General features: G+C 45.0%; 1 protein-coding gene across 1 annotated transcript; it reads right to left on the bottom strand.

Moving 5' to 3' along the window:
* Positions 1–3061: 3061 nt before the first annotated feature.
* On the bottom strand, positions 3062–26259 carry LOC111159107 (5-hydroxymethylcytosine (hmC) binding, ES cell-specific). The gene is made up of 7 exons (XM_022521512.1): positions 26189–26259; positions 25322–25527; positions 13697–13840; positions 13098–13223; positions 8872–9053; positions 5198–5390; positions 3062–3722 (listed from the first exon to the last, which is right to left on the bottom strand). The coding sequence occupies exons 2-7, from the start codon at positions 25502–25504 to the stop codon at positions 3486–3488; spliced, it is 1065 nt and encodes a 354-aa protein (XP_022377220.1). The 5' UTR covers positions 25505–25527; positions 26189–26259; the 3' UTR covers positions 3062–3485.
* Between the last annotated feature and the right edge of the window lie 80 nt (positions 26260–26339).

Genomic DNA, 26339 nt, shown 5'->3' with positions numbered 1-26339 from the left:
CTGATACCCCTAGCTCCTGCAAATAGTCCTCCAGCTTCTGTGGCCCAGGGGAGTGCTGCCTCGGAAGTCTGCAGGATGCCTCTCCTCCCTGGAGTCCTGGACACAAGAGGGAGATCCTCATTTATCTCCACACGAGGGGCACTAGCCTAGAGGTAGGTAGGTTCCAGTCTCCCCACAACGAGCATCTGTTTCTCTGGGCTCCCAGGAGTTCAACTGTGAGTACCCACTCTCCTGATTCACAGATGGGCAAACCAAGTCTCCGAGGTGCCAAAGGACTTGGTCCTTTGTACTGGGTTCTTTGTACTTGGTCTTGTACTGGGGACCCTCTCATACAGCCTGAGCCAAAGCTCCTTTCCCCAAGGAATGATCTTCCACCCTTCCCACCGCTTGTTTCTTGCTCTGGCTGAGGAAAGGGAGGGAGGGTGTTCAGACCCAGGTGGGGGATCTGGATCTAGGAGTCCGAGGCCACCCATTACTCTCTGGTTCCCACCACCAATCTACCCTCTGGGTGTTCCCAGTAGCAAACAGACTTTAAGCTTAAATACTCCGCCCAGGCTAGGAACCCTTTAGATTTGTCCTGGACTTAATTAATGCCTATGGGTTGTGTCCTTGGCCAAGCCCCTCCCTTGCCTGAGTCTGTTTGGCTTCTGGTACATTGGGCTTTAAGAACAAGGGCTTTGCACTAGGAGATGGATCTAGATGGATGCCGACAGGAGTGGGGCTGGGGGGGGGGATAGGGGGGAGCGGGGTGGGCATGGGTGAAGATACCTATTAGGACCTGGAGTACTGAGGACCCTCTGCCACTTCTAAGGCTACAGAGGATGGAAGAATCCCCTAAGGCCTGGACCTAAGCCTGGCAGAGTGGGGCAAGGGGGGCTGCCATCTGGAAGCCCACCAAAGGGCCAGACACCCACAGTTTAGGGCTGTCCCACCTGCCAAGAGAAACAGCTGGGGCCTTGGCCTGACCTGGCTACACTGAATGGCAGGTGAAGGTAGCCCTTTGTGTCCCTCAGATTTGTTCTTTAAAAGCAAAGGACAGGAAAAAAATTAAAAAAAAAAAAATTAAAAACAAAGGATAGGAGATGCTTCACTACTCTAGTAAGCAAGCTAAGTATTGCCAAAAGGTGGGATTCGTGTGCCCCTGAAATAAGTGAAAATTTGGAGAGCAATTTGGCAATACCTAGTACAGCTGATAACCTAGTTAAGAAAAAAAAAAAAAAATCGCAGAACAAGACGCCAAAGATGATACCATTTATGTAAACCCGAGAATCACAAAACATGTTCTCAGGTACAAGAATGTGCTCTTAGCGTCATTTATGTTCAAGTAAAACCTGAATGAAAAGGACGAAGACATCCTATCCTTCCATGTTAAAATGAAAGTCCCCACCACAGTGATTTACAACCCTGACAAATGGTGGAGATAGTAATGAAAAACAAAGGCAATTTCATTTTTGTTGCTTATTAAATTTGAAGCAAATATGACAAAACAGTCTTAACAGTCAATCTTCTGGTAAGTTATCCGTATTTTTAAATCTCTTGGTGATATTAACAACCAAAACCCACGCGAATCAGCCCAAACAAAACTGGAGGCTGCAGCGAAAACGCCCCCTCCTTTCAGGGTATGGGGAGCCGGAGTGCTAACCATCACAGACCAACCCCGCCCCTCAGCCGGAAGGGAGGGCCCTCCAAAGAGGAATTTGGAGAGCAGGGCCAGGCAGGCCACAGCCGTGGTCCACGTCCGCCGTGGTCCATGTCCAGGAGATCCTAGGGGGGCTCCGGGCCCCGCCCCCCCAGCGCCTCCCCCTCCCGAGGCACCAGCCAGGAGGCGTGCCGTGCCCTCCCATTAGCAGGAAGAGCGCCAGAGCTCCCTTCTGATTGGTGGAAATTGCGATCCTTGATTTGCATAGGGCTTAGGCCCGAGCCCCCGACTACCGCGGGCTGCAGCTGCACAGGCAGCCGGATCGCAGTGGGCCGCCAACCACGCAAAGAGCGTTGGGGGCCTGCTCCGCGCTGGCCCACTTCCGCCCAGAACTCCGTGCAGGGTTTGGGGTCCTGGTCTCCTAGACACCCCAAAGAGGAAGTTGCAGAACGGTCCTGGAGCTTCTGGAGATTCTTCTGTTCCCCACCCTGGGATCCATGGGAAGTCCCCTACCTGTCTCACCAGCGCCCGGTGTGCTCTCCCCGCGGCCTGTGCACCCTCTCTTCCCCAAGGCTTGTAGGAACCTTCCTGGAACCCCTATCGAAGGCGCCCCTGGCTCTATGTCTTCGGGGTGCGCACACGCGCACACACTCTTGCCAGTTATAGTCGTTTGTGTTAATGAGGGTCGCTCCTTGCTCTGTACAGGGTGGGGCATGTAATGTAGTAAGTGCTTGCATTCACCTAACAAGTTAATTACGCATCATTAACACTGGGAGAAAATAACGGTGAAAAAGCGGCCCCTGCTTTCAGAGAGCTAATGAGCTGGGTGGGGAGGGGACAATAGATAACCGTTCCAAATAACTATAAAGTGGTTCACAGTGCCAAGGAGGAGCCTGCAGAGCAAATCACAGGGGCTCTTATGAGGCGGGGCAGATGATCAGCCCTCTAAGCAGCCCTGCTCTGAGCCCCAAGTCCACATCACCCTCTGTGCCCTGCTCTGCCCAGAGGGTGGGAATCTGGATGGGGTTTGGTGGGCTGTGACTGGGGCTTCTCCTCAACCAGATCCTATGGTCTCCGTGGTCAGTACAGGGTCTTGGCCTCTGTGCCCCATCACCCCCCCCACACCCCCGGCCCTGCCCCACATCCCTAGTCTCATGTTGGAGCAAGCACTCAGCTTGGTTTTAAGCTAAAGGATTGACAAAACTTCTCAATACTAAGTGAACAGAGGCTCAACAAAGAATAACCACTCCCCTCCCCACCCCCACCCCAAGCCTTTTTGCTGTTTCCAAGAAAGCAATTTCCTTCACAGAAAGCCCTAGTGCTCCACGTTTGTGACAAAATCCATTCCTTAGGACTGATGCCAGAAGAAAACTGTAAGACCCAGAACTTCCCCTGCAGCAGCATTTTCTGAAATGTATACAGTTTATCAAATATAATTTATTCAGAAACAAATACAATGTTTTAAGAACTTAATTCCAAAAGGGTGACAGAACCCAAAAGCTGAGCAGAAAACAGCCTTCTGTGAGCAGTACCAGTCTGCTGGCAGTACTGAGAACTGCCAGCAAGGTCTAGCACTGAGAGATGGCTCTACCAGTCATACCAGGTATAAAGGACCCTATGAATTACTGATGCTGGTGGTCCCTTACTCTTCCCAGGCTGCCAGTTTGCTCTACTCTGGGTTCCTGGTTGCAGCCAGGATAGCCACTCACTCATGAATCCACAACTGTCAACTAACACCGTGTTATCTCATCCAAAAGCAAATCTACACATGTGTAACACAAGCACCTGTTATCTGCAACAAAATTTAGTGCAGCAAACCGTGGTCTTAGTCTCTGAAAATCTGGTGTTACTGGTTGTGAGGCCGCTTGGCTTCGGGCTCCTCCTCCTTCTCCTGCTTCAGCCATCGCTCCAGCAGTCCTGCACCTCCTCTCTTGGTGGGGAGTGGGCTCTTTTGCAGGAACTGGCTGGACCACTGGGGCACATCTGACTCTGCCTTCGGGGGTGTTTTGGGCTCTTCCTTTTTGGGGGACTTTGTGGCCAGCCATTGCATCATCTTCTGGCTACTACCACTTGCCTTGAGCTCCTAGGAGAAAGAAGAAAATGTTCAAACCACCCATCTCAAGCTTTTGGGAACAGGCCAATGTCAAGGGAAGAAACAAGGTAAGAGGTATTAGGTACTGACCCAGGCTTGGAAAATGTTACTGAGAGCCAGATGGGGCTCCCTGGTCAGGAGTGAGGAGAAGGGACGAGCAACTGAGTGTGCTCCAAGGAGTGCAAGGGTTAGGGAGGAGCTTTTAGAGCAGGCCTCAGAGATGAGATGTGTGGGACCAGTCAGTCAGAAAAGAGAGCTGACAGGCATTCCAAACAGGTGCATTTTCACAGAAGAGGGTAATTCAGTGTGACCAGGCTAAGTGTTGGGAAATGAAACTGGAGAGGTATGGCTTCAGTCAGTCACCATGATTAAGGATTCAGCTAAGGCTGAATACACTGACCTGTTTCCCCACTGTGCAGCCTGCCTTGACTGGCACTGTTTCCTCCTGCTCTCTCACACCTGCACTCTAAACCTGAACCAAAGGTTTTAAATTCCCATAATGTCACTTCTCCAGAATGGGAATTCTTCAGGAGTAAAGACCATGGCAGAAATGGGGCAGTGTCTAGTACACAATGAATGTGTATCATTACATTTTTACATTTTAGAGACATCTAATGAATAAAAGGATCAGGACTGCAGCAGTTTGCAGAGAACTGAGACCAAACAAAACAAAACAAAACAAAAAAAAACCCAACAACCCCACAGTGACACTTAGTATGGAAAACTCAGAAACTTTCAGAAAAATGGGGAGTTAGCTGTTTTGTAATCATTGTCTGTAACACTTCTCAGGCATTCTAAGAAGTCTATTCTTGGAAGACTCAGAGCCATGGCCTACTTAAGTCCCTCGGTGCCACCTGGAAACAACTGGTATTCCTAAAGCTTTGCTCTGTAATTTCTGTTCCCACTGGAGGTCTTTGGCCTGTTCACCTTCCCTTCAAAACACATCTGGATGCTTGCCAATTCTAAAAAGTTAAAGTTCATGTCAGGAATGTTCTCAAATCCTCCTGAAGGAGTAAAAGGATTGGAACTCCTCCAACTTGTAGTTGGGAAAGCGAGGTACAGAAAAGAGACAAAAAATACTCTACAGCTGCAGACAAAGATACAATTATGGACAAGGGCTCCTTTGTCTTTCTTACAACCACCCTCCAGATCTGGAGTCCTCAAATGTGGTTTATCAGACTCACTGAAGCAGCTCTCTTAATGACACAGAAGCCCAAGCCCATCCCTGAATACTGACTCAATAGGTCTAGATAGGGTCCAACATTTTACATTTTGAAAGTGCTCTCCTGAGGAGTCTGAGTCACAGCTAGTTTTGAGAATAACGCTCTCCTTGACCTTGCCACACATAAGGAAATGTGAATCTTGGATGGTTTAAATTAAAGCTGATTGTGAAAGCCATATCCTAAAAGAAAAAGATATTCTGACAGAAGACAGAAAGCTCAGAAAGGATCGTCAGAGGCCCCTACCTTTTTGACGAGTAAGTTGAGAGGAGCCAGACATTCAGGAGTGTTGTTTCGGGTGTTGTTCACCACGCAAGAGACTGGATGGAAGGTGATGTTCTCTGTGGGGTGGATTAACTTCAGAGCTTCCTGAGTCGAGACCTCACCAAAGTCAAGCCATTTAGAGACTTCCTCCTCTCCATCTAATATGGCAGGCATCCTAGCCAGTGAGGTAGAGACATTAGATGGGAGGTAGAGGGAGATGATGGACAGAAGGGAGACCTGAGTCAGCACAAATCATCCTAAGGAGAAACCTGTCCTCTCTCTACACCTCATGTACTGATTTGCTGCCATGTGCTCCCTGACTACAACTTGACAGGGCACGAAATTCGACCCTACAAAGAGCCAGCTTACAGTTTTATGGCAAAACTGTTATGACTGGATCCATAACAGTTATGACTGGATCCACTGCACTCCAATGTACATCCTCATTGGTGAACTTTCTATGATAACTCAGTCTAGAATTAAAGGGAAATTAAAAGGAAAATCTGTCTATCAGTAATAATCTCTAGATTTACCATAAGAAAGAGCTGTTCACCTAATTGTGAACGCTAGGAAACTATGCCTTAGAAAGCAAGAATGCTGCTGCCTAAGATGACTCCTGGTACCCACGGAGATGTTAGGAAAAGATCCTATGTTTAGCTTTCAGTTTCATGTCCTAGGCCAATGCAAAGCATGCTACACATTCACTGGTGGGTGGTACAGTTCATCTTAGGAGATAAATGCAGAAACATCTATTTTAATAATTAAAAGTGGTAACTTCAACAAATCAAATGTGTACTTTAAAAAATACTTTACAAAATTGGGGCACCTGGGTGGCTCAGTGGGTTAAGCATCTCACTCTTGATATCAGCTCAGATCATCTCAGGGTCATAAGATGGAGCCCCATGCCAGGCTCCACTCTCACTGGGGAGTCTGCTTGAGGTTCTTTCCCTTTGCCTCTCCCACCTGCTTGCTAGCTCTCTCTCAAATAAATAAATAAATCTTTTTTTTTTTTTTTAAGATTTTATTTATTTATTTGACAGACAGATCACAAGTAGGCAGAGAGGCAGAGAGAGAGGGGGAAACAGTCTCCCTGCTGAGCAGAGAGCCCGATGTGGGGCTCGATCCCAGGACCCTGAGATCATGACCTGAGCCAAAGGCAGAGGCTTAACCCACTGAGCCACCCAGGCACCCCAATAAATAAATCTTTAAAAAAAATTTAGTCTCTGAAATTCAGAAGCGTTTTCTGATGAATGGCATCTGCATTGTATTACAGTTCAGTTGGAAGTAACTGGAACATTTTACTTTTTTTTTTTTTTTTTAAATTTTATTGCAGGCTCCCTGCTGAGCAGAGAGCCCGATGCGGGGCTCGATCCCAGGACTCTGAGATCATGACCTGAGCCGAAGGCAGCGGCTTAACCCACTGAGCCACCCAGGCGCCCACATTTTACTTTTTTTTAAATTAGTTATTTATTTGATCAAAAGAGAGAGAGTGTGAGCACATAAACAGGGGAAGTGGCCTGCAGAGGGAGAAGCAGGCTCCCAGCTGAGCAGGGAGCCCAACACAGGACTTGATCCCAGGACCCTGAGATCATGACCTGAGCCAAAAGCAGACACTTACCTGACTGAGCCACCCAGGTGCCCCACGCTTTACTTTTCTTGGCAGTGTATAAAATAATGTTTCATTAAAAAAAATCAATGGTGTCTTAGATTAGATGAAACAGGAATTTATCTTAAATTAGCAAAAAAAAAACCCCACGACTATATCATATGAAAGTATAATTTCACACAGAATGCTTAGGACAAGGCTAAAATAGATAATCCTATTTTGTGTAACACTACATTCTTTTCAGCAAAACATCACTTCTGAGGGCACTCAGATCTGGCAAAACCTGTTAAAGTGTTACACACATATAATCTATTATGCCAATGCTTGCTTTTTTTTTTTTTTTTTCCCAAGATTTAGCTCAAAACATATGAAGCAGTGCATGTAGGTGGAAAATTTTTAAGTACTGACAAGAAGCCTGAACTATTAGAGCATCTTCAAAGTAAAAAGAGAACATGTGATATCTCGTTAGCAACAGATATAAAGGAATGAACCAGTGACAACGTTGTGAAAATAAAAGGAATGTCTATGGCTGCAACAACTTCAAGAAGTATTATGAAATCAGTATCAATCAGGTCTAAAGGAACAGAAACAATGAAGAGATTCTTTAGCATATAGACTGAATGCCAAACAGTGAAAAAACTGCTTTCTCAAAAAAAGAATGCATTATTTATACATGAAGACCCGAAAGACCACAGAAGTGGCTCCTCTGAGTGCTAGTAATAGATGGCTTGGTGGTTTCAAACAGTGATGCAATTTCCAAAGCTTTCAGTGTCAGAAGACATGAGCATGGATGAAAATGCTGAAGAATTTTCAGCAGTTAGTAGAGAAGGCGGCTATACACTGGATCAAAAATGTTCAATTTTGATTAAATTAGTATCTATTATAAATGCATGCCTTGAAGCAACATATCTTTCTCTCTTTCTTCTTCTTCTTCTTTTTTAAATATTTTATTTATTGGGGCACCTGGTTGGTTCAGTCAGTTAAGTGCCTGCCTTCAGCTCAGGTCATGATCTCTGGATCCTGGGATGAGCCTAATGTCAGGCTCCCTGCTCAGTGGGGAGCCTGCTCTCGCTCTCTCTTTCAAATAAATAAAATCTTGGGGTGCCTGGGTGGCTCAGTGGGTTAAAGCCTCTGCCTTTGGCTCAGGTCATGATCCCAGAATCCTGGGATCGAGCCCTGTATAGGGCTCTCTGCTCAGTGGGGAGCCTGCTTCCTCTTCTCTCTCTCTCTCTCTCTGCCTGTCTCTCTGTCTACTTGTGATCTCTGTCAAATTAATAAATAAAATCTTTAAAAAAAAATAAAATCTTAAAAAATATTTATTTGAGAGAGACAGCAAGAGCACAGAGGGGAGTGAGAGGAAGCAGACTCCCTGCTGGGCAGAGAGTCCTACATGGGGCTCAATCCCACAACCCTGAGACCATGACCAGAGCGGAAGGCAGACACCTAACCAACTGAGCCACTAGGCACCCCAACATTTCTTTTACCCCTGAGATTATGACGGGAGCCAGAGGCAGACACAACCAAATGAGCCATCCAGGTACCCACTGAAGGAAAATTTCAAAGGCAGAAAAACATGCCCCAGGATTTAAAGCCACAAAACATCACAAATTTTGCATAATCTTCTCTCCATTTCATGATAGCTTAAAAGCTACAATTTCTCTGACACTCATTTTCCACAAGCAAATTCTGGAACTTTCTAAGGTAAAGTGCCATATTTAATGTAGTATCTATGTAGACAAATGTGGTACTATTTTTAATAGATCCCTATTACTTTTTAACACGTTCCTGATATATTTTTAGGTGCTGTCCCCCTAACTCTGCTTTTTCCATAAGTTATTGGGTTTTCACTGTACAGCTTGGCATAATGTAGTGACTTTTAGTAATGTATGTCATATTACAGCCAAACTGACCATAACTATATTTTGTAAAGCAACTGCTACTCTAAATTTGTGCATACTGAAACACTGGATCCAAAAGTTACTTATCTAAAAGCAGAGTACAAACCCTCCTCTGACCCCTTTTGGACCCAGGGATACGAACTGTGACTTGCCTAGGATGAATGTCATTCAAGCTTTTGCAGGAATCTACTGTGATGATGGTGTAGGAATACAGGAGGTCTCCTCCTTCTGGGGACTCCCAGCAGTCAAAGATCCCCGCCATTGTCAGCAGCCTCCAGTTGTCCCAGACTTTCTCCCAGTGCTCAGGACCGTCCACAGCGCCAACACTACCTGACTGGAAGCAAAGTACGTGGGCAGATTAGATACTCAGCATCCCCCCCATACACATAGGTTGGCTACTACTAAAGACTTAACAAGGCAATCATTTTTCAAGTACTTCACCCCATGTATTATTGTTATTATTATTTTTTAATTTATTTGACAGAGATCACAAGTAGTCAGAGACACAGGCAGAGATAAAGACGGGGAAGCAGGCTCCCCGCTGAGCAGAGAGCCTTGATCCCAGCACCCCGGGATCATGACCTGAGCTGAAGGCAGAGGCTTTAACCCTCTGAGCCACACACGCGCCCCATCACCCCATGTATTATTAACTCCTCTTGATCCAAAAGAAGTTTGATGGCAAGTACCCACTGAAGCTATGGATTTATGGCTCAACAATTTCAGAATACAATCCAACATCACCAATGGGCATTCAGGTCTTCCACAACTCAGCCCATCATTTTAGCTTTTACTAATAATTTTAATTTGAACCAAACCTAGCTATCTGTAAATGAAGCCCTTGTGCAATTTTGGGCCTTTTTATCTTGCTAGAGCAAATTCCTCTGCCCGAAATATCCTGCCATTTCTCATCATGCCAGCTCCTACTTGCCATTTAAGATTCAGTTCAAGACCTAGAATATAGAAAGCTAGTTAGAGTACCCCCTCCACCCTAACAGTAAGAAAAAAGCTAGATAATTTACAAAAATCATAACTTTTCATTTTTATTATTTTATCTTTATTTTTTATTTTCAAGCCCCACGGGGAGCCCAACACAGGGCTTGAACTCATGAACCCGAGATCCAGACATGAGTCAGATGCTTAACCATCTGAACCACCCAGGCACCTCCAAAATCACAGCTTTCTTAAACTCATCAGAAAACTGAGTTCACTGGGCAACAAACTGGCATGAACTTTATGGGAAGACAGGGGCCTCCAAGGGATGAGAGAAACATAAGCACTGGCTTACTGGTGGCAACAGGAGGAAGACAAGGCCTTCATTCAGATAAAATTATTACCAAATTGCTAAAAGCAGTGTGTGGGCTAGCCTGAGATCCCAGAACCCCTGAGAGCTGTAGACATCCAGAGAGTTTGCATTAGCTTGCAGATTCTTCTCCCTGAACTTCCCCAGCTGCTCACAAGAAAGATGGGGGCAGAGCAGAAGACTAAAGAAAGCCTTCCTTGCTGGTGCATGCCTAGAAGAGGAGAGGTCTCTTACATCAGGAAAGGCACGAAGCCTCACCCAATCACTTCTCATCTAAGAAACAAAAGCCTTGAGGGGCCAGGATATGGGTAATAAAGCGTATTGCTCCTAAGATACAGGTAAAGAATCCACTGAGTCTGGGGAAGGGTTAAAGAAAAATCCTACTCCTCTAGGAAAGGGTAGGATCCCTGAGAAAGCCTGGGCCTGACAGCCAGGGCCACAGATCTGCCTGAGACGGAGGCTGTATGAAAACATTAAAGAACACTCTCCCACCCTTTAGATGAGCAAGCACTGCATGGACAGCAACAGCAGCCTAATTCTAGGGAAGAAGCAAGAGCATAGAGAGATCCTTTCCAAAGCACAGGCCTAAAGGGAGGTACTACAGCTGAAGGAAGCAGGGCTAGAAAAAAACCCTCTGGAAAATCACCCTTACTCTGGGGGCGCCTGGGTGGCTCAGTGGGTTAAGCTGCTGCCTTCGGCTCAGGTCATGATCTCAGGGTCCTGGGATCGAGTCCCGCATCGGGCTCTCTGCTCAGCAGGGAGCCTGCTTCCCTCTCTCTCTCTCTCTCTGCCTGCCTCTCCATCTACTTGTGATCTCTCTCTGTCAAATAAATAAATAAAATCTTTAAAAAAAAAAAAAAATCACCCTTACTCTGAACACAAGATGGCACAGAGAAATTTAAAGCCTGTAGTGAATAAAGGTAATTGTAACAACAAAACCAGTTCAACTCCTGATAAGATCCACTCAACCTCACACATTAATGGCCTATTAGAAGGGTAAGTGTATCCATTTCCAGACATAAATATTATTCATCTCAGTCTCAATGTATACCAGTCAATCAAAAATTACAAGACAAATAAAAAAGCCAGAAAACCCAATGAACTGCCAAGCGATACAGAAATCAACAGAAGCAGACTCCAGATATTTCTTTTCCCAAATACTGAAACTATCAGAAAGGGAATTTTAAGGAAGTTTAATTAATAAGTTAAAGGCTCTTGTAGAAAACATAGACGACATACATTAACAGAGAATAAATCTTGGCAAAATAAGAAAGAAGACTTGACAATAAAAACTACCCAAACTAAAGTACAGAGGAAAATAAAATACACAGAAGAAAAAATTCAAGAACTATGAGACAGGGTCACCTGGGTTGCTCAGTGGGTTGATCCTCTGCCTTCGGCTGAGGTCATGATCTCGGGGTCCTGGGATCGAGCCCCAAGTTGGGCTCACTGCTCAATGGGGAGCCTGTTTCCCCTCCCTCTCTGCCTGCGTCTCTGCCTACTTATGATCTCTCTCTCTGTCAAAGAAAGAAAGAACGAATGAAAGAACGAACTAGGGGCGCCTGGGTGGCTCAGTGGGTTAAGCCGCTGCCTTCGGCTCAGGTCATGATCTCAGGGTCCTGGGATCGAGTCCCGCATCGGGCTCTCTACTCAGCAGGGAGCCTGCTTCCCTCTCTCTCTCTCTCTCTCTGCCAGCCTCTCCGTCTACTTGTGATCTCTCTCTCTGTCAAATAAATAAATAAAATCTTTAAAAAAAAAAAAAAAAAAGAAAGAACGAACTATGGGACAATATCAAGTTGTCTAACGTGTAATTAGAATCCCAGAAAATGAAGAACAATGAGTAAGAAGAAATACCTGAATATATGATGGCTGAAAATTTACCAAAAATTATGAAAGACACAAAGCACAGATCCGAGGGAGCTCAGAGAACATGTCAAACACACAAACACACACATGCATAAAAACTATACACTCATACTCAGACTGCTGAAAACCAAAAAGAAAATCTTGAAGGCATTAGGCAAAGAGAAGTGGCAGAGGCACACATTACAAACAGAAGAAAAAAGACAAGAAATTACAGTAGACTTCTCAAAAGAAACTAAAAGAGCCAGAGGCAATGGAGTATTTTTTTTTTTTTAAGTGCTGGAAAAACCCCCTCAAAAACTGCCAACCCAGAATTCTATACAAAGTGAAAACACCACTCAAAAATGCAGATAGTGATGTCAGGAGCTGGGGGCAGAAAATGACTAAAAATGGGCATGGGGGAGAAAAACCATGAGAGACTCTTAAGTATAGGAAACAAACTTGAGGGTTGCTGGAGGAGAGTGGGCAAGGGGGATGGGGTAATTGGGTGATGGACGTTAAGGAGGGCATGTGATGTGATGAACACTGGGTGTTATATGCAACTGATGAATTACTGAACACTATCTGAATGCTACATCTGAAACTGATGATGTACTCTATGTTGGCTAATTGAATTAAAAAATGGGCATGGGGTTACTCTTTGGGGTGATAATAATGTTGTGAAATTAAATAGGATGGTTATCCAACATTCTGAATGCTAAAACCACTACATACTTTAAAAGGGTGAATTTTATTAACTGTAAGTTGTATCTCATGAAGAGAATCATGATGATTAAAAAAATGAACTAAAAAAAATGAACACTTTGAATATACTAAAAAAAAAATCACTGACTTGCATACTCTAAAAAGGTAAATTTCGGGGCGCCTGGGTGGCTCAGTGGGTTAAGCCTCTGCCTTCGGCTCAGGTCATGGTCTCAGGGTCCTGGGATGGAGCCCCATGTCGGGCTCTCTGCTCAGCAGGGTGCCTGCTTCCCTTCCTCTCTCTCTCTGCCTGCCTCTCTGCCTACTTGTGACCTCTGTCAAATAACTAAATAAAATCTTAAAAAAATAAAAATAAAAAAATAAAAAAAAAAGGTAAATTTCATGGTGAATTATACCTCAACAAAGCAGTTATTTTTAGAAAAAAGTTCTGTGAAGAAAGAAACAAAATGTCCTTCTTTGGACTGGCTTCTCTACCCCTTTCCAAATACCAACTGTGAACACTGTTGACAATACCTTTTCTGTTTTTGCTTGGGGGAAGTAGATGAAGTATGGCTGCCTTTGGCTATTAACCTGACATCGCTGCCACTCATAGAATCCATCTGCTAAAACGACACAGCGTCTTCCCTTTCCGAGAGGTACCTGAGGGAAAATGTGAGCAAGATAAGGTTTTAGTGACACAATGTGTCATGGACTTCAGTTAAAATCTCAGGTCACCAATGTATGCAGACTTTAGAGCAGTTATTTAATTTCTCTGTACCTCCCTTTTCTTATGTATAAAGTTACCACTCACACAGCTATTGAAAAGATTAAATAATATACTCCAGCCCCAGCTGCTTTAATTATAAGTGCATGAGAACCTCCAAGGGAAGACTGTCTAGTTGAACCCAGTCAACCTACAGAATATGAGAAATAATAATAGTTTTGTTTTAAACCACTAAGTTTTGGGATGACTCATCATGCAGTAATACATATTAACAGCACTCAACATTATTAGCAACTGGGAACACACTTTCCAGGAGAACCTTATTTTTTCCCTCAGGTAGAGAAGGCACTAATAGCTCTGCTGGAAAAAAGACCAGAGTATGTGCCTTTTCCCTAGACTCACTACCTACCTTGAAGGAACGTTTCTCCATTATGGTATCACTACGACAGTTGGAAGTGTTGAACTTCAGCTTAGAAGGATCGCTCTCCTTGAACCAAGATGGGACCAATCCCCATCGCATGGGAGCAATGATACGTTCAGATGAGTCTGCATCCTGTGGTGGGGAAAGGTTAATATCCAGTGGAGATAATGAAATTTAGAAAACCAAATGTGGCACATGCATTACATTACACTGAAATACAATATTATACAGAGATTATTAAAAGGGAAAGATTCTACTTGAGAAAAATTTTATTTAATTTACAGAAATAAAAGAATTTTAAACTGCTAAAAGAATTTAGCAGTTTTTTTTTAAATAAAGATTTTATTTATTTATTTGTCAGAGAGAGAGAGAGTGATCACGAGTAGGGGGAGCAGCAGGTGGAGGGAGAAGAAGGCTCCCTGTTGAGCAAGGAACCCAATTCAGGACTTGATCCAGGACCCTGGGTCCTGGATGACCTGAGACGAAGGCAGACATTCAACCGACTGAGCCACCCAGGCATCCCCTGAAAACAATTTTAACAATATATCACGATGTGAGTAACTTGAGTTCTTTAGCATTTATCAATATAAGACATACTGCTTGGGTAAGGTGGGGGATACAAAGAAGTTTAGTCTCTGCAAAAGTTTACTTAGTGTCTTGTATGACAGACATAGTGCTAGGCCTAGCAGTTCATGTAGGCCCAGGTCTCAAGAAGCACACATTACAGACAATAATACAATGAGCTACATGCTATGATCAAGGCACACACAGGGTGCTGTGGGGCACATGCAAAAGTGCTTAACCTCAAAGGGCTTGCACCATAACATATAAGGCCACAAAGACATAAAAATATTAATAATTTGAGATACAAGAGGCTAATGGCCATATAAGTGGTACATATGAGGAGCAGCAAAGGAGTTCGGTTCTATCTCTCACTGTGCGAGATGGAACAGAGAAGTATTAACTTCTTAGAAGGGACAGAAAGGACAGGGGTGGGGTGGGGGTGGTTCTTAAATTAGATCCCACAAGAGGTACAGAATTAGACAAAGAAGAGATGGGAGGGAAGACTAGATATGAAATTAAATGAACAGGGGTGCCTGGCTGGCTCAGTTGGAGGAGCATGTGACTCCTGATCTTAGGGTTCTAAGTTTGAGCCCCTCACTGGGTATAGAGATTATTAAAAGCAAATAAACTAGGGGCATCTGGGTGGCTCAGTGGGTTAAAGCCTCTGCCTTTGGCTTGGGTCATGATCTCAGGGTCCTGGGATTGAGCCCCACATCAGGATCCCTGCTCAGCAGCGAGCCTGCTTCCTCCTCTCTCTCTGCCTGCCTCTCATCTCTCTCTCTGTCAAAAAAAAAAAAAAAAAGCAAACAAAAAAAAAAAAAAAAGAAATTAAATGAACAAAGAGGCAATGTCAAGAATGTGTAGGAAGTCGTTTTGTGCAGAAAAGTAATAGCAAGCCTGAGGATGCTATTTTTAGAAGGGCTTGCTTACAAGGTTGGCCCTCAGCATCTGGGAACTTGGATTTTTTTAAAGTTTTCCCCTTTTCCCCACTGACAAGGATGGTTTGGTTTACTCTGCCTACCTAGTCTGTGCAAAAATGAGGTTTAGGTGATTATCTGCTTTCCTTCTGGGAGTCTGGAATTTTGGTGCTTGCTAGGTGGAGTACCTAATAAAAACCTTAGGCTTTTGGGGGGCTGGCTTAGTTGGTAGAACTTGTGACTCTTGATCACAGGTTCATGAGTTTGATCCCCACACCGGGTGTGGAGCCTATTTAAAAAAATAAAATGGGCACCTCAGTGGCTCAGTGGGTTAAGTGTCTGCCTTCGGCTCAGGTCATGATCCCAGGATCTTGGGATGGAGCCCTGCATCAGGCTCCCTGCTCAGCTGGGAGCCTCCTTCTCCCTCTGCTTGTGCTCCTCTCTCTCAAATAAATAAAATCTTTAAAAATATATATATATATTTTTTAAGGATTTATTTATTTTAGAAAGAGAGAGGAAAGTGCATGTGCGACTTGGGGGAGAGGCAGAGGGAAAGAGAGAGAATCCTCAGACTCTGCTGAGCATGGAGCCCAACTCAGGGCTAAACTCCAGGACTGAGATCATGATCTGAGCCAAAACCAAGAGTTGGCCACTTAACAGACTGAGACACCCAGGTACCCCTAAAATAAAATCTTTAAAAACAAAATGGAACAAAGCAAAGCAAAACAAAACAAAAAACCTTGAACTTTCAGTTTCTAATGGGTTACCCAAGACAGAAACACTGCACATTACTACATTTTTCACTGCTGGAGAAGGAACATGCCTAGTGTAACCCTTCTCACAGGAAGGAGGGAAGATAAGGAAGCTTATGCTTGGATTTTTTCCAGATTCCTACTGGTGTCGTTTCCCCCCATTTTTTTTTTTTTAAAGATTTTATTCATTTATTTGACCAGCAGAGATCACAAGCAAGCAGAGAGGCAGGCAGAGAGAGAGGTGGAAGCAGGCTCCCCACTGAGCAGAGAGCCCAATGCATGGCTTGATCCCAGGACCCTTTAACCCACTGAGCCATCCAGGTGCCCCTGGTGTCTTTTTCCCTTACTGATTCTATTATGTATCCTTGCACTGTAACAAACCTTAGCCATAATATGCCTTATATGTTGAGTCCTTCCTAATGAACCTCCAAATGTGGGGATACCTGGGGGGATTCTGACACATGGTTATTAAAAATTTTTGGTGGGTGGGGCGCCTGGGTGGCTCAGTGGGTTAAAGCCTCTGCCTTCGGCTCAGATCATGATCCCAGCGTCCTGGGACGGAGCCCTGCATCGGGCTCTCTGCTCAGTGGGGAGCCTACTTCCTCCCCTCTCTCTGCCTGCCTCTCTGCCTACTTGTAATCTCTCTCTGTCAAATAAATAAAATCTTTAAAAAAAATTTTTTTTTTGGTGGGTAACTGGCCCCTTGAGAACTTGATGAAATCTACAGATTAAAATGCCTACATGTGCATGCACACACACGCACGCACGGACACACACACACACTTACGTATGTTGTAGTACACTACGGGTTGGAAGACACCATGAGCAGACAGTGCATTCTAGGTGCTACCATAGTGGTTTGGGGGTAAGGATATGGTGGGTCTCATGATGAACAAAAGACACCAAAAGACAGACTAAAAATAAAACTGTGCTGGTAAATGGAAAAAGAGAACAGGACAGATTAAATTTTTAAGCCTAGAAGAATGAGCATAAGAGAAAATTCTGAAGAAGGACTTGATTTGGGAAAAGATCATGTGTTGAATTTCAGATAATAGTAGGGAAGTCTATTGCAGTTCTTTGTTTTGTTTTCCAGTTTGTAGCTGTAGGAGTTTAAAGAATTGGTTGCAAAATCTTTGCTACTCCTCTCATTGAGAGCTGAAGTGTATGTTCCCTTCCCTTAAATCTGGATGGGCCTGTGATTCACTTGTAACCAACATAATGTGGCACAAGTGACTTTATATGATTTCTAAGACAAAGTCATAAAATGTGTGTCAGCTTCTTCTTGCTTGCAGAGACACTGCTTCTGAAGCACTGAGCTGCCAAGTAAGAAATCCAGCCACCCTAAGACTGTCATGCTGCGAAGAAGCCCAGGCTACATGGAGAGGCCACACGTAAGTGTTCTGGTCAACAGCCTAAGTTGAGAACCAATGCCAATTGCCAGATAAGTGAGTGAAAATATCTCTAGATCAGAGGTTGGCAAATCTTCCTTCCTTCCACCCTCCCTTCCTTTCTTTTAAAGATTTTATTTGTTTATTTGAGAGGGAGAGACAGAGAGAGTATGAGCAGGCGGAGCAGCAGAGGCAAAGGGAGAAGCAGATTGCCCACTAAGCAGGCAGCCAGACATGGGGCTCAATCCCAGGACCCTGAGATCATGACCTGAGCCCAAGAGAGACGCTTAACCGACTGAGCCACCCAGGTGCCCCAGGAAATTTTTCTGAAATGGCCAGATATTAAGTATTGTAGATTTTGCAGGTCATATAGTCTCTATTACAATTATAATATAACTACTGTTACAGGGACAAAGCAGCCATAGATAACAGATAAATGAATGGATGTTTTTGTGTTCTGTAACATTTACGAAATGGTCAGAGGGCCCTAGTTTTCTGATTCCTGCTCTAGATGATCCTAGCCCCAAATATAAGGTCTTCTCAGGTGAGGCTCAGACTTCAGGGAAGAGACAAACCATACCTGTAATGCCCTGTCCTCATTCCTCATTGGTGAACGGAACAAAAAGGCTGTTTAAAGTCACTAGAATAAAATCCAAGCTATTTATTATGTCCAACAAGCACTGAGAGATATGGAATTAAAGCTAAAGAGAGAGGTAGCATGGTACAAAGAATGGGTCCACAAACTTTTTCTGTGAAAGGCAGAGAGTAAGTATTTTTGGCTTTGTGAATTCATATAGTCTTTATTGCAATGACTCAAGCAACTCAACTCTACTGCCTTTAGTTATTATGAAAGCAGACAAAGAATGAAGGAGCATGGCTATATTCTAACAAAACTTTACAAAAACTGGCAGTGGGCTAGATTTGATCTGAGGACCAGTTTGCCAGCCCCGGGTATAGAGGAAAGAATAAAGCTTTTGCAAGAAGATCCTGGTTCAAAATTCCTGTCTCTGCTACTTATGAGGGTGGACTAGTCTCAACTTCCTGGACCCTCAACTTTCTATATCTATAAAAATAGAGTGAACCAATACCTACCTTGCAGGATCATTTAAATGCATGACATGAAATAAGCACACAAATTATAGTTTATGATCTAAGGTTAGAATTAAAAAGAAATAGTAAAATTTTCTATGTGAAGGTGATTGTTAAAGCTGTGAGGATAAAATTTCTTAGAAAGTAAATTGGGGCTCCTGAGTAGATCAATCGGTTAAGTGTCCCAATTCTTGATTTTGGCTCAGTTCATGATCTCAGGGTCTTGAGACTGAGCCCTGCATAAGGCTCTGTGCTCAGCAGGGAGTCTGCTTGAGATTCTCTCTCTCAAATAAATAAATAAACTTAAAAAAAAAAAAAACAACCCACAACACGATTTAATTATTTATTTATTTGTCAGAAAGGGAGAGAGAGCATAAGCAGGGGGATAGGCAGGCAGGAGGCAGGCTCCCTGCTGAGGAAGGAGCCTGATGCAGGATTTGATCCCAGGACCCTGGGATCATGACCTGAACCAAAGCCAGATGCTTAACTGACTGAGCCACCTAGGCATCCCCCCTCCAAAATAAATCTTTAAAAAGAAAAAAATAAAAAGGTAAATCAAGCACAGGATTTAACCTGGGGGAGGGGTACAAAAAGAAAACACAGTAATGAAGGAAAACAGAATCTAAGATAAAAGTACCTAGAGAAATGAGAACAGAATGAGAAAGAATGAGTAGAAAGAGAAAAGTCAAGAGGATGCAATTCCAAGAAAAGAATCATCAGCGGTGGTTCTGTCTCCAAAGGGCTTCCCTTTTGTATAAAGCTAACTGATTACCTCCACTGTGTTCCTTGTAAAATCCTGTCCTGTTTCTTCCCAAACTTGCCTGTATCAGATAATTCCCTTCTCGCTTTCTCTCTCTCTCTCTCTCTCTCTCTCACTCTCTCTCTCTCACACACACACACACACACACACACACACTCCATTCTCATTCAGGCAGTTAGGTTCTACAAAAGTCACTGCAAACACTGAATTTGTGAATACTGGAATACTGAACTGCTGCTCTTAAGGGAAATACAGGGTTAGGTTCCCACCCGCCTACGGAGACATTTTTATCAACTGAGCAGTATACAACCTTGTTCTGTATCTCTGTTTGAATTCATTTTTTTAAATTTTTTTTTAAAGATTTTATTTATTTATTTGACAGACTGAGATTACAAGTAGGCAGAGAGGCAGGCAGAGAGAGGAGGAAGCAGGCTCCCTGCTGAGCAGAGAGCCCGATGTGGGGCTCGATCCCATGACTCTGAGATCATGACCTGAGCCTGAGCCGAAGGGCAGAGGCTTTAACCCACTGAGCCACCCAGGCGCCCCTCTCTGAATTCATGATGAACAGCACTGTAACTCATGCCTGAATGATGTTTATCTAATACGTTTTTCCCTGTAAGTCATATTACAACCTTCTTGCACTTAAGAATACAAGCCAGCACTTTAGCGTTATGGTTGGGGGCAATTTTATTTCTTACTTTTTTAAAGATATGTACATATGTATATAGCATGTATGTAGTTTTGACAGAGGGAGACACAATGAAAGAGGGAACACAAGCAGGCAGAGTGGGAGAGGGAGAGCTTCCCGTGGAGCAGGGAGCCCGACATGGGGCTTGATCCCAGGACCTCGGGATCATGACCTGAGCTAAAGGCAAATGCTTAATTACTGAACCACCTAGCGCCCTACTTGGGGACAATTTTAAACAGTGAAATCACCAACAAAATACACAGGGATGCAAAAAAAAGCACTAAATCAACTCCAAGAAGGGTACTTGTTTACAACATAAGAGCTAAAACAAGAATGTAGAGCTTTGCTGGGAATGTGTACATTGGGTCACTCAAAATTTCCTCTACTACATGCGTCCATGAATGACTTCAAAAACAACATGATTATTATTTTGGGGAATATAAATAATTTTAGGAAGCAGGCAAATCTGCAAACTTGAAATCTATGAATAATGAGGATCAACTGTGTGTGTATGTATGTGTATGTGTATGTATATATATGTATACATATGTGTATTCTTCCCCCTTAAAGACAGAGGAAGCCTGGGTATACTGTATGCCAAGAGAGAGGAAAAACAAAAGCAATTAATGAGCATGCAGTGTAAGGAAAAGACTACCCTAGAAGAAAGAAATGGTAGCATAACTGAACTTTTTCTTTTTTTCTAAAGATTTTATTTGATAGAGACACAGAGAGGGAACACAAGCAGGGGGAGTGGGAGAGGGAGAAGCAGACTTCTTCCTGAGCAGGGAGCCAAATACAGGGCTTGATCCCAGGACCCCAGGATCAAGACCTAAGCAGGAGGCAGAGGCTTAATGACTGAGCCACCCAGGCGGCCACATAACTGAGCTTAACAGAAATTGCTCTCTGGTAAGTTATAGATAAAGACTATACCAGGAGGAGTTGTCACACAAAGGAAACTATTTGCAGCAAATAAGAAGGGGGTGAGTGAAGATGGGAGTGGTGGTGAGCTCGTTTCTTTTATTTAGAATTAGGATGAATATTTAGAAAGGGGAGCTTTATCATCTCATGTAAAGGTAGATATAAGGGCATGTAAAAGTGACCTTAAGGTTACACAGACTTGCCTGTAACACTTATGTTAATGAAGCCTGTGGTCCAACTAGGGCGGAGACTTTAACATCATAAGGAAGCAGAGGTAACTGTAGGATAAGGGTAAAGAGTCTGTGCGCAGGCTCTGAAAGCAGGTACAAACTGGATGGGTCTTGGGGTCATTATCTCATGTAAGAAATGCAGGACCTTGCTTATTTCTGAAACAGCACTGGGGAGTTTTACCAATGATTGTCTCTGATAAAGCTAGAGGCTATTTCCTGACCTGCTAGACACTGTTTTACATTCCCTTTGTTCCTTTAAAATCCTTAGCTAGGGAGTTTTATTTGTTTGTTTGTTTGTTTTGGTGGTAATTGTGACACCTCCTGGGAAGTTTTGCAAGAAGTGAGCTTTGGCAGGTTGCCTGGGTGGTTAAGAGTCCCACTCTTGGCTGGGTTCATAGTCGCAGGGTCATGAGGTCAGACTGCACTCAGCCAGGAGCGCCTCTCTCTGCACCCTCTCCCTCAAATACATAAAGTCTTTATTTTTATTTTTTTAAAAAAGATTTTATTTATTTATTTGACAGAGATCACAAATAGGCAGAGAGGCAGGCAGAGAGAGAGAGAGAAAGGGAAGCAGGCTCCCTGTTGAGCAAAGAGCCCCATGCGGGGCTTGATCCCAGGACCCTGAGATCATGACCTGAGCCGAAGGCAGAGGCTTTAACCCACTGAGCCACCTAGGTGCCCCTATTTTTATTTTTTTAAAGATTCCATTTATCTATTTGAAAGAGAGAGATAAAGAGAAGGCACATGCCAGGTAGGAGCAGGAGTGGGGGGAGGGGTAGAGGGCGAGGGAGAAGCAGACTTTCCAGAGCAGGGAGCCTGACTCGGGGATGGACCCCAGGACCCCGAGATCCTGACCCCAGCTGAAGGCAGATGCCCAAACAACTAAACCACCCAGGTGCCCCAATAAATAAAATCTTTAAAAAAAACAACAAAACATGTGCTCAGGTAAGCAAAGCCAGTAGTACACAGATCACAGAAAATAGCTGGGGGCCTAAAATGACTAGTCTCTTATGTCATGATAGCTATGTCTCATCTAATTTTTCTGGGGACCCAACTATTTCTTTTTATAGCAGGGTAGAAAATGTAAATCCAAGTGTTAATCTCACCTGAGATAGGAGGAAGATAAAGACGGTTCAGGGCTTTGGGGGCACCTGGGTGGCTCAGGCAGTTAAGAGTCTAACTCTTGATTTTGGCTCAGGTTGAAAATTCTGGGTTGTGAGATCAAATGCTTTGGGTTCTGTGATCAGCGGGGAGTTTGCTTGAGATTCTCTCCCTCTGCCCCTCCACATATTAGTGCGTAGGTGTGTGTGCTCTGTCTCTGAAATAAATCTTAAAAAAAAAAAAGGAAAGAAACAGCTTTTGTGAATCCTCTGTTCAAGAATCAAGCAGAAGAGCGCCCTATCCAAAGCATAAATGAGATAACATTATACAATGGTCATCTAAATGATCTTTGATCGGGAATTTGCAAGACATACCCTAAATTTGATATTCTCAATGTGCAACTTTGACAACCTTTCTCCACCACCAAGATCTAGCAGGGAGAAAAAGGGGTATGCTACTGGCATCTGGTGGGTAGAGGCCAGTAATGCTGCTAAATATTCTGCAATGTACAGGAGAGCATCCCACCCAAAATGTCAATACTGCCAAGGTTGAGAAATCCTACCTTCCAAATCCCCCTGATCATCACCTTTAATGTTAGTATGTTCACTGGACAATTCTAAGCCAAACCCAAACATGAGGCTGCCCCCTTCTGGGAACAATAAATAGAAAGTGGCTGAGAGGCCAAAATACTGAAAATATTGCTCAGTATTAGTCATCTTTTCCTTCTTCCCTTTTGGACTTGTGACCAAAACAGCTGGTAGAGCTGGGGTAGATAAATGAAAGAGGAAGTAATTTGCAAATCAGTGGTTTCAAATGCAAATGTGCCACATATGCTGGCCATTGATGATAGGGATTAAGGAACAGCTATAATGATTCTAATTTTGTTTTATAATTTACAGGTATGAGACACATGGAACCTCATATATTTACAGAAATCACAAGTAGGCAGAGAGGCAGGCAGAGAGAGAGAGAGAGGAGGAAGCAGACTCCCCGCAGAGAGCCCATGCGGGGCTCAATGCCAGGGTCCTGGGATCATGACCTGAGCCGAAGGCAGAGGCTTTAACCCACTGAGCCACCCAAGTGCCCCGGAAACCCCAGCAATCTTAACAAAATTTGTTAGATGTGTGGAGTCAAAACACTACACTAGTAAATTCATACCACTGATGGAAAGAGGGGTGGGGCTATGTTTGCTTGGGGCTCCACCTTCTCCATTCCTAGTTCTAGGAAGCACACTCTTGAGTGGAAAAGTGGTTTGGACCACAGTCCCAGCTCTGTCCCCTCACTTACTGGGTAACCCCAAGACAAGTTATAATATCTCTACAATTCTGTCTTTACATCTGTTAAATTTTTCTTCCAACTAACATTCATTCTGTAAGTCTAAAGACGTGATATCAAGAGAACCAAGGCTAAAAAAGGCACATACATTTAATCCGTCTCTCTTTTCACTTCAAATCGGGCATTCCTGATTTGTTTCAGGAAACATGTTTTATTCTTTCCTTTCCCAGTTAAGGTTTCCCCATGATTATTTATTTTTATTTTCCTCTCAGTAAAAAAAAAAAAAAAAAAAAAAAAAAAAAAAAGTTTATTAGTTTTTTTCTTTTTTTTTAAGACTGTATTTATTTGACAGAGAGAGAGAGACATCACAAGTAAGCAGAGAGGCAGGCAGAGAGAGGGGGAAGCAGGCTCCCTTCTGAGCAGAGCCCAATGGCTCCATCCCAGGACCCTGAGACCATGACCTGAGCCAAAGGCAGAGGCTTAACCCACTGAGCCACCCAGGCACCCCAAGTTTATTAGTTTCAAAAGGGAAGGATGCACCTAGTAAAAATAGCTCAAGAATAAACTATTTCACGTATAGGGGTTCATTCAACCGGAAAGATCAACGTTTGGTAAGCTTACTTCAAATATAGATATGAACCATGACTATAATATTATCAAAAGAATTCTGACAAGTAACAGGGGTACAGCCGACTTTATAAAAGTGATTTAAGTATTATGGATCAAATAGAATAAAAATCCAGGATGGAAACAATCATGATTTTTAATAACTTTTCACGGACATTTAAAGTGCATAAGACGGGACGCCTGGGTGGCTCAGTTGGTTAAGCAGCTGCCTTCAGCTCAGGTCATGATCCCAGCGTCCTGGGATCGAGTCCCGCATCGGGCTCCTTGCTCATCAGGGAGCCTGCTTCTCCCTCTGCCTCTGCCTGCTTCTGTCTGCCTGTGCTCGCTCTCTCTCCCTCTCTCTCTCTGAAAATAAATAAATAAAAAATCTTAAAAAAAAAAAAAAAATAAAGTGCTTAAGACATGGAGGGGCCCCTCCAGGGCACAGTCTACTGAGCGTCTGACTCTTGCGTTTCAGCTGGGTCCTGATCTCAGGGTCCTGGGATCAAGCCCCTTCAGGCTCCCTGCTCAATGTGGAGTCTGCTTGGGATTCTCTCTCTCCCTCTGCCTCTGCCCCTCCCGCTTGTGCTGTCTCTCTAAAATAAATAAATAAAATCTCAAGATAAAAAAATAAAATGCTTAAGACATGGAGAAACCATTCATTTCTGGAATTAAGCATTTTATTTACTGCATGCTAGCACTGGTGCCCACGTGCATGCACACACGCCCAAACACACATTCAGGAGATAAAGCAAAGAACCAAAACATGATTATGAATTACTGGTCACTCCAACACTACAGAGTAGTGTAGAAACAGTGAGTGCAATTTAACTTCAGACAACCAAACCAACCTCATCTGTTCCTAGCTTTAGTAAAAGACACACATCAACAGAAGCATAAAAAAATGGGAACTTCCATGTTCACGGAACACCAAGAGGGGTTTCAGATTAGCTTGTCTTAATCCTACCCTAGGCCTAGAGATTCTGGTTCATCTGGCCGGGTAAGGGGCATGGAAAATTTTTTTTTTTTAAAGATACTCTAATGACCCTGATCATCAGTGAGGTTTGAAAGATGCGATCCTAAAAAGCGTATTCAAATAGGGGGTTCATATAAATTTGGCGCCCATTCCGACGAGCCCAAAGAACAGGGCCTCATCTTCTGAGAAAATGCCGATCAAACTTCTCTTTGCAGTGAGGTAGGAAGTGGTTCTCAACTGGGGGGTCAGAACCCGTGCGCAGAGGCTGAGCGCGCGCCAAACCCAACCCAAGCGGATGAGCATCCCGCCTGAGTCCAGAAGCCGGCCCCGCACAGACACCAGCGCTTACCTTCTCAAAGTGCAGCCGCGACAGAAGCACTGGGCTGCTGGACTGCGGGCTCTTGTTGTACGAGGGGCAGTACTTGTCGGGGTCCTTCCACTCGGGGAGCCGCTGCCGGCCCTGCCGGTCCCGATAGGTGCACGCTCTGGCCAGCACATCTTTAGGCAGGTGACAGGAGGTGCGCCCACACATGCTCGCCCGCGGCCCGGCACCGCCTGAAGACGACAGCACGGCGCTATTCCTCGCGCTAGCTCACCGTCTCCCCACCGCCGAGTCGCGGCGGCGGGCCGTGCCAGCTCGGCCGAGACCCGACGCGCTGCGGGGAGGCGGCCCCCTCGAGGCGCCATTCTTCAGCTCAGGCCCGCGGCGGACCGAGGCACGGGGGCGGTCTCCGGTCACTGCCGGAGCCGCACGCCCTGGCTCCGCCGGAGCCTTTCCAGCCTCAGCGTCCCGGCCCCGCTTCTCCTGCTCACCTCCCCCGCTCTTCTCCCCTCCCGCACCTACTATAGCCCAGGGGAGGGGCTCCCGCCCTCCAACCTCCAGGACTGCAGCCCGCGCCGCCAGGACGCCGGCTCTCCCGGCGGGAACTCCGCCTGCTTCTCAAGGCCAGGGCCTCCGTGCCGCCGCCCCTCCTCACGTCCATCTCGGCCCGGCCGCCCGCCCCGCCTCACCTCGCGTTCCCCTCGGTCCCGCCGGCCACCCGCGCCGCCTCACCTCACCACACGTCCGCCTCCGCCCGGCCGCCAGCCCCGCCTCACCTCACGTTCACCTAGGGTCCACCTCGGCCCAGCCGCCCGCCCAGCCTCACCTTACCTCGCCTCACGTCTCCTGGGTTCGCCCCAGTCCACCTCGGCCCGGCCGCCCGTCCCGCCTCACTTCACGTCCACCTCGGTTCGGTCGCCCGCGACGCTCTCCTCCCGCAGGCTCTCAGACTCTGCCCGCCCGCGCTTCGGCGTCAGGCCCCGCCCCCAGCGCCGTCGGCCCCGCCCCCATGCGTTGGGAGGGTCCCGGGGCGTCCCGCGCGCCC

This window comes from Enhydra lutris, unplaced genomic scaffold, assembly GCF_002288905.1.
Source record: "Enhydra lutris kenyoni isolate GAN:26980312 unplaced genomic scaffold, ASM228890v2 scaffoldscaffold66, whole genome shotgun sequence".
Lineage (NCBI taxonomy): Eukaryota > Metazoa > Chordata > Mammalia > Carnivora > Mustelidae > Enhydra > Enhydra lutris.
The sequence above is the reverse complement of the archived record's forward strand: the minus strand, read 5'-3'. Positions and strand labels throughout refer to the sequence as shown.